This window comes from Engystomops pustulosus, chromosome 6, assembly GCF_040894005.1.
Source record: "Engystomops pustulosus chromosome 6, aEngPut4.maternal, whole genome shotgun sequence".
NCBI classification, from domain to species: Eukaryota; Metazoa; Chordata; class Amphibia; order Anura; family Leptodactylidae; genus Engystomops; species Engystomops pustulosus.
The window spans coordinates 18,753,338-18,764,889 of NC_092416.1; the positions used below are offsets into that span (position 1 = coordinate 18,753,338).

At 42.3% G+C, this 11,552-nt stretch overlaps 1 protein-coding gene across 1 annotated transcript; it reads right to left on the minus strand.

The window, feature by feature from the left end:
• Positions 1 to 395: 395 nt before the first annotated feature.
• LOC140065543 (alpha-tectorin-like) lies at positions 396 to 6,627 on the minus strand. Its single transcript, XM_072113141.1, has 4 exons — positions 6,587 to 6,627; positions 6,413 to 6,490; positions 1,617 to 1,652; positions 396 to 885 (listed from the first exon to the last, which is right to left on the minus strand). Exons 2-4 carry the CDS (start codon positions 6,450 to 6,452, stop codon positions 500 to 502), a joined length of 462 nt encoding a protein of 153 aa, XP_071969242.1. The 5' UTR covers positions 6,453 to 6,490; positions 6,587 to 6,627; the 3' UTR covers positions 396 to 499.
• Positions 6,628 to 11,552: the final 4,925 nt, after the last annotated feature.

Here is an 11,552-nt window from a genome sequence, read left to right on the forward strand (position 1 = left end):
ACTACATCACAACCTTGTCATGGTCTTTGTCATCTTACCCGACGTATTCGTTAAAACCGCCGCATTTAAAAACCGAAAATGTGTCGCGGACCTTGCACTTACCTTCACTCAACCGGCCTTGGTGTATTCAAGTGCGTTCCTATGCTCTTCAGCGCAGCAGCGCCACTTGGTGGACGGCGGAGGAACTGCCTTAGTGAATCCCGGCCAGACCCGAATCCACCGCAGAGAAGGCGCCGCTGGATCGCGAATGGGCCGGGTAAGTAAATCTGCCCCAATGTGCTGAAAAATGCTCGAGTCTCCCATTGATTTCAATGGGGTCCGTTACTCGAAACGAGCACTCGAGCATCGGAAGTGCTCACTCATCTCTAGTTATAAACTTCATTGAAAGAAGGAGATAGAAGCACAATCATCTCTGCTTTATTCATTCCAACATAAAGGTTCCAGACATTTGTAGGACATTATCCATCTTACACACATCTTACAGGTGACGCTAGTGATGTCATTGATCCTTGGTTTTTTCACATTCGGTTGGTTTCACACAGTCTTTACCCCTTAGAATATATCCCTTATCACAGACACATTTAGGGGATTTTTCCTCGGCACAGACTGCGGGGACAGTTGGATTTTCACATGTGGGTTGGCAGCCGGGTGCGTCGGGCACAAAGGTCTTATTAGGGCTACATGTAACGTTACAGTCTTTAGGTCTGACACATTGTACATATTCTTCTTTAGTTCCAGTCTGCTCCAGGAATCCTTCATCACATAAACAGGTGTACTTCAGGAGCAAAATACAAGGATCATTAGGAGAATAGGTGTCTATATTGCCGCAGCGCAAATAACAAACTCCAGATCCATCATATTTGCTGTTCTCAGGGCACTCAGGAGCTGGTAAAAGAGAGGATTAAAGGAGGAGTCAAATTGGGTCATCTAATTATAATAAGGGAGCAAAATAATTAAACATAATAATAATAATAATAATCAATGTCACAAATACAAAGAGATGGAGAGCACCTCAAATCTATCTATTTATCTATCCATCTATCATCTATCATCTATCTCCTATATATCTATCTATCTATATATCTATCTATCTATCTATCTATCTATCTATCTATCATCTATCTATCTCCTATCTATCTCCTATCTATCTCCTATCTATCTATCTCCTATCTATCTCCTATCTATCTATCTCTCTATCTTTCTATCATCTATCTATCTATCTATCTATCTATCTATCTATCTATCTATCTATCTATCTATCTATCTATCTCATATCTATCTATCTCCTATCTATCTATCTCCTATCTATCTCCTATCTATCTATCTCTCTATCTTTCTATCATCTATCTATCTATCTATCTATCTATCTCATATCTATCTATCTCCTATCTATCTATCTATCTATCTATCTATCTATCTATCTTCTATCTATCTATCTCCTATCTATCTATCTATCTCCTATCTATCTATCTATCTATCTATCTATCTATCTTTGTATCGAGAGGCTAGTAAAGTCCAAGGCAGTTCTGTGTATATAAAACTATCCTTTTATTCATCCATCCATCATCACATTGTGGTATAATAGTGGAATAACTCTCGTATTATTAATCACTTACGTGGTACGCTTTTACTTTCCACCATCCCCTTCAGGACTAAAAGACAAAACAACATATAAATAACTTTCCAAGGCTTAGGCTAAAAAAACAGCAGTTTTCATCGTGATTCCTGCACAAGAAGGAACCAGACAAAAACTTGATAAAGTCTAAAAACTTTTGTTATATCAACATAAATTCAAGGTTAAAGAACCTTTCTTATAGGGAACCTGTCAGCATAAATTGCCCTAATAAACTGTTACCAGTATGTTGTCAAGCAGCTGAGAAGTTTCTAGATCATGGGCCACATGTATCACTCGTTTTTTCTGTTGTTTTCGCGTCATTTCATTCAGCCGCACCGTTTTTGCGCCATTTTTGCGATTAAACGCCAAAGTAGCCGCGCAGCAAAAATAACCAACTTTCTCTCATCTATCTTACCAATCCAGATGTTTTGCTGCGCCTAATGATATTCATCACTTGCAACTTTTCATTTAGGCGCAAAAACGGGCGCAAAAACACTCCAGCCCGAAGGTGGCGTTATCTGAGAGGAAAGCACTGAGCCCCTTTGCAGAACAGCTCATTTCTAGCAGCAAAGCTCAGCCAGACACTGGAACAGATAATACACACACTACATACACTGCAGACACTAGAACAAATAATACAGACATGAGATACTCTGCAGACACTAGTACAGATAATACAGACACTACATACACTGCAGACACTAGTACAGATAATACACACACTACATACACTGCAGACACTAGTACAGATAATACAGACATTACATACACTGCAGACACTAGTACAGATAATACAGACATTACATACACTGCAGACACTAGTACAGATAATACAGACATTACATACACTGCAGACACTAGTACAGATAATACAGACATTACATACACTGCATACACTAGTACAGATAATACAGACACTACATACACTGCAGACACTAGTACTGATAATACACACACTACATACACTGCAGACACTAGTACAGATAATACACACATTACCTACACTGCAGACACTAGTACAGATAATACAGACACTACATACACTGCAGACACTAGTACAGATAATACAGACATTACATACACTGCAGACACTAGTACAGATAATACAGACATTACATACACTGCAGACACTAGTACAGATAATACAGACATTACAGACACTGCAGACACTAGTACAGATAATACAGACATTACATACACTGCAGACACTAGTACAGATAATACAGACATTACATACACTGCAGACACTAGTACAGATAATACAGATACTACATACACTGCAGACACTATTACAGATAATACAGACACTACATACACTGCAGACACTAGTACAGATAATACAGACACTACATACACTGCAGACACTAGTACAGATAATACAGACATTACATACACTGCAGACACTAGTACAGATAATACAGATACTACATACACTGCAGACACTAGTACAGATAATACAGACATTACATACACTGCAGACACTAGTACAGATAATACAGATACTACATACACTGCAGACACTATTACAGATAATACAGACACTACATACACTGCAGACACTAGTACAGATAATACAGACACTACATACACTGCAGACACTAGTACAGATAATACAGACATTACATACACTACAGACACTAGTACAGATAATGCAGACACTACATACACTGCAGACACTAGTACAGATAATACAGACACTACATACACTGCAGACACTAGTACAGATAATACAGACACTACATACACTGCAGACACTAGTACAGATAATACAGACATTACATACACTGCAGACACTGGAACATATAATAGATACATTAGATACTCTGCAGACAGGAGCTGCAGACTCTATTTACAGTTCATCACCTTCTATTTACAAAACATTCTGCAAAACGCTGAGCTCACAGCAAAAGCAAGAGAAGTTTGCAGAATGTTGCAGATACTGCAGACAAGTGTCCCCCATGTAATTCTGCACAGTATCACCAGTGTATCGGAGGAGGATACTGTGCAGAATTACAGGGGTGCAGCAGGAGACCAGCACTGGGGGATCCCCTCCAGGAGAAGCCCCTGCTGAGGAGGTCACTGGGTGCTGGGTGTCACACACCTGGGTGCTGCTGTGAGTGTTATCTTCACTCTGGGCTGTGGGAGAAGCAGAGAGGAGCTTGTAGCAGGATGACATGTAACTGCCCGAATCTAACATTGCGCCTAAACTGCGCCAAAATTGCGCCTAAACTGTGTTAAAGTAAAGTGATTAACCCCTTCCCGGGTCCCGGTGCATGGAGAGGGCTCGCGGGCCGAGCCCTCTCCATAGCCGGCAAGTCTTTGCTGCATATTGCAGCAAAGGCTTACCGGTAACACCCGCGATCGGTGCTAGCACCGATCGTGGGTGCTTTCACGGCCACCGCCGCCGGCAACGCTGCCGGAGGCTCCAAAAAGATGGCGCTGCATGGGCGCCGCCATCTTGCCGCGGATCGCCGCTCCCCGATGACGTCACGGGGAGCGGTGATCCATTGCCATGACAGCTTTGGGTCTCACGAAGGCCCGAAGCTGTCTCGTTTTAACCCATTCATTACAATGTGCTATCAGCACATTGTAATGAATGAGGAGTAAAATCCCCATATACTGCCATATTCCAGTATGGCAGTATATGGTAGGATCTATCAGACAACCTAGGGTTAAAGTACCCAAGGGAGTCTGAAAAATAGTAAAAGTAAAAGTTAAAAAAAGTTAAAAAAAAAAAATTATAATAAAAAAACCTAAAAATTCAAATCACCCCCCTTTCCCTAGAACTGATATTAATATTAATAAACAGTAAAAATCATAAACACATTAGGTATCACCGCGTCCGAAAATGTCCGATCTATCAAAATATAACAACAGTTTTTCACTGCGTTTAATCCCGTAACGGAAAATAGCGTCCAAAGTCAAAAATGACATTTTTTTGCCATTTTGGAAAATATAAAAAAATTAATAAAAAGTGATCAAAAGGTCACACAGTCCTAACAATGATAGCAATGAAAACGCCATCAAAAGTCGCAAAAAATGACACCATGGAAGTGAAAAAACTAAAAAAGGCCAAGTCAATAAGGGGTTAATAAGAGGCAGAAAATATACTTATCACAGATGGTTGTAGCTTGTGATAATTCTGGCAAAACAGTGCGTTAGAATTTAGGCGCAACTACTACACGTAGGCGCAGTTTAGGCGCAATGTTAGATTCAGGCAGTTACATGTGATCCTGCTACAAGCTCCTCTCTGCTTCTCCCACAGCCCAGAATGAAGATAACACTCACAGCAGCACCCAGGTGTGTGACACCCAGCACCCAGTGACCTCCTCAGCAGGGGCTTCTCCTGGAGGGGATCCCCCAGTGCTGGTTTCCTGCTGCACCCCTGTAATTCTGCACAGTATCCCCCTCAGACACACTGGTGATACTGTGCAGAATTACATGGGGGACACTTGTTTGTAGTATCTGCAAACTTCTGCAAACTTGTACAAACTTCTCTTGCTGTGAGCTCAGGGTTTGCAGAATATTTTGTAAATAGAAGGTGATGAACTGTAAATAGAGTCTGCAGCTCCTGTCTGCAGTGTATCTAATTGTATCTATTATATGTTCTAGTGTCTGCAGAGTATCTCATGTATCTATTATATGTTCCAGTGTCTGCAGTGTATCTAATGTATCTATTATATGTTCCAGTGTCTGTAATGTATCTAATGTATCTATTATATGTTCCAGTGTCTGCAGTGTTTGTAATGTATCTATTATATGTTCCAGTGTCTGCAGTGTATCTAATGTATCTATTATATGTTCCAGTGTCTGTAATGTATCTAATGTATCTATTATATGTTCCAGTGTCTGCAGTGTATCTAATGTATCTATTATATGTTCCAGTGTCTGTAATGTATCTAATGTATCTATTATATGTTCCAGTGTCTGGCTGAGCTTTGCTGCTAGAAATGAGCTCTTCTGCAAAGGGGCTCAGTGCTTTCTTCTCAGATAACGCCACCTTCGGGCTGGATTGTTTTTGCGCCCGTTTTTGTGCCTAAATGCAAAAGTCGCACGTGAATGAATATCATTAGGCGCAGCAAAACATCTGGAATTGAACGATAGATGAGGGAAAGGTGGTTATTTTAGCTGCGCGGCTAATTTGACGTTTAATCGCAAAAATGGCGCAAAAACGGTGCGCCTGAATGAAAAGGCGCAAAAACAACAGAAAAAACAAGTGATAAATGTGGCCCAATAGATCCTGTTTTTTTTATCTTTGTGGCCTCAGCCACAAAATCAACTTTGAAAAGATTATTTAAACTGGTTCTAAAAAAGTCATGAAGGCAAGGAGTTAAGCACTGAAGTCAAGCTCTCCCTGAACTAGAAAATTCATTCTGCTGTAAATGACAAGCATCCAAAGATTTCACTAAAAAACACTCTCCTAAATTCCTATGTAGGCGCTCGCACGGTCGCGCGCATGGTGTGCCAATTGCTTACCACTGTGCGCCGAAGCAGCTTCGGCTATGAAGTTTATAAAGTGTTTTAAACCGCGATGCAGTGGTTTAGGACACTAACAAAAATAAGCTCCGGCACCAGCTCACCCTGACCTGGTCCTCGGTATTCCCATCTTACACCTACCATATCATGCGGTAGGTTTCCTTTAAATATATCACAGTCAGAGAATCCAAACAAAGTTCAAAATACAGCACCAGGTTTATGCACTTTTCAGCTTTGCCCTATAGATTGGGACACTGTCTAAAGAGCCATTTCACTATGTCTAAAGATAAAGAAAGTTAGCGTAAGAAAAAAAATACTTACGTGCCACTAACAAAACGGTAGATAATGTGAGGAAGCCCATGTCTGTGGTGAGTAGAGATCTTGGTGTAGTACAAGTCACTGAAAACATGAAACATATACAAGTTATTGCAGAACATTAATATATTCAGTGTATACAGCATAAGTACTACTGCATATCAGTGGTAGGTACTCTACCTGTGGAGATCCGGGCTCTGGGAATGTCTCCTGCAGGTGTGACATTTATATGGGTCTGGTTAGGTTGGGTCGCCAAGATTTACATGTATAATTATGTATATTTCACAACATGTCCCAGTATAATAATAGCCGGATTATAGTGTCCAGAGGAAATATTACACTCATGACTTAATGTACATGACACATCAGAGTTACCACATCAGCGGAGGCCAATGGAAACCAATAAGAACATCGGGAGGGATGATGCTTAATTGCTGTTTTATCAACTTTATGCCTTAAAATTGTCACTATATCTATGGCCACTCCACTTTTTCCCTACAGATAATTGACTCCAGATCTACCATGAGACTCCAGATATGATGGATGAAGTGTGAGAGTACACTGGTGTACACCCCCTGTTCTTTGCCCCCATTAAGGGTATAATACTAACATGTGAGGGTGGATTTATCACAGCTTGTAGGCCTGAAGACAGATGTAGAAGCTATAATTTACAGTAGTTGCAATTCCCAGAGCAGAGGTGGTAACTAGTCCTCCCTCTTCACTGGTTGGGTGGGTTGGGGGTCATGCCAGGCAGAGAAGTGGTGTCCACAACTAGATTCAGGCGCAGGCTATAGGGCAGGTCTATGCCAGGCCGAACCTGACAAACCTGGCTCATTTACTAAGGGTCGCGCTGCTCACTTTTGTCGGACTGTTCACTTTTTTTGGAGATTACACAGCTTGCACAGGTATGAAAGAAGTGTCTGCGCTGGGATTTTCCCACATGTGGACCTTATTTGGCGCGGCTGCACTGCTTTCATGCGACACAAATTGGGGGTCGTGCCCTCGGACGATCTGACTGATATGGACTTTAACTTTTGTCCTCAATGGCAGCCAAGGTTGAGGTACAGGAACGGCAGGCAAACTCTGAGTCGGGAACAGGCAGGAGGTCAGGATGGGCAGCACAGGATCAGAGTCAGAGACATAGCAACAGGTCAGGGCAGGCGGCAAAGGAGCAAAGTCAGAAACAAAACCAGGGTCACAAAGATCCAGCAGGGTTAGTAGGAAGGGGCAGGCTTACATAAAAATTAGTGAAATTGACCAGCGCCAATTAATGGTGTGGTGGACAGGATCATGACAGGGGCCAGGACGCGTAAGGTGTGCGCGTGACGCGCAGGCGGGGGCGATATGGGTCGCGGAACCACCCGTGACACTTATTATTATTATTTAACATGATCATTAATTCCATTGTGCTGTGAAATCAATAGGGGATTCACATATGTTACATTAAGAAAAGAACAAAACTACAAAAACTACAGAGGTCTGAAGCACGTGAAAATAGGATCCTGCCCAAGAGGCTTCACAATTTATATAAGAGGGTAGATGGAGACAGGAGGTGAGGGAGCAGAGAAGTTATTCTGTGTTGTAGTTGATCCTAAACAAGCGAGTGTTAAGTTTATGTTTGAAGGATTGGAAAGTAGGGGACAGTCTGACACATTTTGGTAGAGAGTTCCAGAGTATGGGGGAAGCACGGGAGAAGTCCTAGAGACAGATGTGAGAGGAGCTGATGGTTATAGAGTGAAAATAAACGACCTTTGAAAATAAGAGATAATAGGGGTCATTTACTAAGGGCCTGATTCGCGTTTCCCCGACGTGTTACCCGAATATTTCCGATTTGCGCCGATTTCCCCTGAATTGCCCTGGGATTTTGGCGCACGCGATCGGATTGTGGCACATCGGCGGCAGCATGCACGTGATGGAAATCGGGGGGCGTGGCCGAACGAAAACCCGATGGATTTGGAAAAAACGCTCGGTGTATTCCAGTGCATTCCGGGGAACTTCAGCGCAGCAGCACCACCTGGTGGACGTCGGACGAACTGCCTTAATGAATCCCAGTCGGACCCGAATCCACCGCAGAGAACGCGCCGCTGGATCGCGAATGGACCGGGTAAGTAAATCTGCCCCAATGTGTGGGACTTTATTGGCTGATGAGTTCAGAGATATATGGAGGGGACAGGGTGTGGACGGCTTTGTAGGTCATGGTTTGTATTTTAAATTGAATTCCCTGTGCAATGTGTAACCAGTGGAGGGACTGGCAGAGAGGAGAAGCAGAGGAGAAGCCAGGAGACAGATGGATTATCTGAGCAGCAGGGGTAAAGGTAGATTGGAGGGGTGTTAGAGAGTTAGCTGGGAGACCACAGAGAAGAATATTGCAGTAGTCATGGACATGGACTAGTAATTTTGTAGACTCTGGATTAAGGAAGGATCAGATGTGAGAGATATTCAAAAGACGGAGATAGCAGGTTGTAGTAGGAGACTGGATGTGAGGCCTAAAGAATAAGGCAAAAGATGACTCTAAGGCAGCGGACTATTTGGACCGGTGAGAGTGAAGTGCCTTGGGTTGTGTCTCTTAGGCCTGGTGGGTGATGCATTAGATGGAGGAAAGAGTATTGGTTCCATTTTGTCCATGTTTAGGGGCTACTGTGTACATAACATAAGCCTCTTTGGCTCTGGGTCATAAAAGAAACAAGATCTGGAAGGTGTCAATCTGCTTGATAACTTCTTGCAAGTGGTTCATTGGCTCAAATTCTGCTGACTGGTTCCCTTTAAGTCTTCACATACCTGCAGAGGTGGCCTATAATGGCAGGTCTCATCAGGGATCCGTCTCACTTCCTTGAAGGATTCCATTGTCCTACTGTTTTCTCATGAAGTAATATGGTGACGCAAGTGTCCAGAGGTTCCTTATGATGAAATATTTGCATCGTTTTACATATGATTCATTAGTGTTATGACATCTGCTGCAACCAGTCACATTATAATTAGAAACATACATCAGGTGATACCGAGAACATAACATTCTTAAACATTAACCCAATTTTAAAAATATATTTTTTAGAACTTTCGTCCATGGATTATACACTTCCCTATTACTTTCTCACCTCTGAAGACTTCCAGGCCCTGCTATTACTTATAAAAATTCAAACGAATGCAGCACCTTATCCGTGGGAAGAGCTCAACCAACGTTCCCGGATGGATCCAAAACATCCGAAGATCTCTGTAGAAGAATATTATGTAGTGTGACCGGAGCTCTATATAGTCTTCTAGTCCCTCAGTTTCCTTCCAGATTCATATTACAGGCAGTCCCCGGGTTACATACAAGATAGGGTCTGTAGGTTTGTTCTTAAGTTGAATTTGTATGTAAGTCGGAACTGTATATTTTATCATTGTAATCCCAGCCAGAACTTTTTAGGTCTCTGTGACAATTGGATTTTAAAAATGTTGGGTTGTCATAAGAACCAGGATTAACAATAAAGCTTCTTTACAGACACCTGTGATAACTGTTACAGCTGTTTATTGTAGCCTAGGACTAAAGTACAATAAATTACCAATATCCAGAGGTCCGTATGTAACTAGGGGTCGTATGTAAGTCGAGTGTTCTTAAGTAGGGGATCGCCTGTATATGTATACACTTCAATAAAATCACTTGAACTGTTGAACGGCTCAGACAACGGATAAGGCGCCATACAGACACGGAACCGCTTAAGTGTCTTTTTAATCCTCAAAATCTCCTGGTAGCATACTCCGCTATACAGAGAAAGTAAGAATCAGACATAGCGTAGACAGTTCCAAAATCCAAAAGTTTTATTTTTAAAATCTACTCACATAGAGCCAAATAAAATGCGCATAACAGATCCACGAGGACACCAAGTCACCGCCGGACCCAGGGTTTCGCTGGTTAGCTTCTTCCGGGGCATGACTGGCATCATTGTAGCGACAATTGGGCGCTTAAATTGTCCCTTACTTGCACCTAATGGGGCACATTTACTTACCAGGTCTGCGCAATCCCTGATTCGGAATGTCCGCCGGAATGCCCATCTGCCACGATTTATGAAGATCGTGGGTCTGGTATCCTGCATGTGTCACTTCCCCGATCAGGTCTGCTGGAGTTCACCATCTTATTCCTGGTGCATGTAAGTGCTTGGCTTGCAACGCAAATGAAATTGTTAAATCCTGCACATAGTCTGAATTCGCCGGCTTTTGTTGCGTGAAAGCCAGCACAAAGCGATCATGTGCAGCACAATCCCTGGCGCGATCCCTGAAAAGTCGATGCTGCCGCGGGACCCTTGGTCTCAAAACAGAGCATGCCAGACCCAGACCTACTTAAGGGAGCTACTATGTGGGACTAAAATGTTGCACACCACAAAAAGTTGCAAAAGTAAGACTAAACAGGCAACTCATCACATGTATCAAAAAGGGAAAGGACTTACATTGCAATGATTCAGTAACCAACTTCAGGAAACTTGAAAAAACTATGTTACATTAGACCCACTGACCCACATTTATTGAAGGGTTTGCGTCAGTACTGACAAAAAATGTGCTAAGGCTTGCACCCTCCCCCCTTCTATTCCTGTTTATGGTGCTCCTCGATTTACACGAAGATGCAATATTTATCCTCCATGCATGGTTTTATGGAGGTATGAGAAGTGCTGCATTACTTGTTGCACAGAGCAGATTGCATAAAACATTTTTGAGCACTCTCTTCAGCTTTTTGCATTACGGCCAGTGGTACATGCGGACCATGCATTTTCTCTGATTATACTCTAATTACTCTATATTATATTATTGAAGCCTGCGCACCTCATTGTATTAGCATACATTAAAAGTTACGTTTTAGTTGTATTTTTCTTGTCTCTACTTTGGAGTGGAGAGGCCAGGGAGTGAGATTACCCGACTTTTGGTGTATCTAAATGTGATTGGAGATTCCTGTATTAAGAAGATACAGGCAGAAGGAAAATTGTGTAAGAAATTAGAATTGTCATAAAGATTATTTCAAAAATCCACACAATATTAAATTTCATGCACATTTCCCATATTCATGGGATTTCCTTAACAACACCAACCAATTGACATGTTGGGGCAGATTTACTTACCTGGTCCATTCGCGATCCAGCGGCGCGTTCTGTGCGGTGGATTCGGGTCTTCCGGCGAT

Bases quoted from the DNA above. Each gene is read 5' to 3' on its own strand.
- LOC140065543 (XM_072113141.1), bottom strand. From the start codon at position 6,452: ATGGGCTTCCTCACATTATCTACCGTTTTGTTAGTGGCAC. The intron at 1,653-6,412 runs GTAAGTATTTTT...TTTGTCTTTTAG, and splicing joins TACCGTTTTGTTAGTGGCAC to TCCTGAAGGGGATGGTGGAA. The intron at 886-1,616 runs GTAAGTGATTAA...CTCTTTTACCAG, and splicing joins GGAAAGTAAAAGCGTACCAC to CTCCTGAGTGCCCTGAGAAC.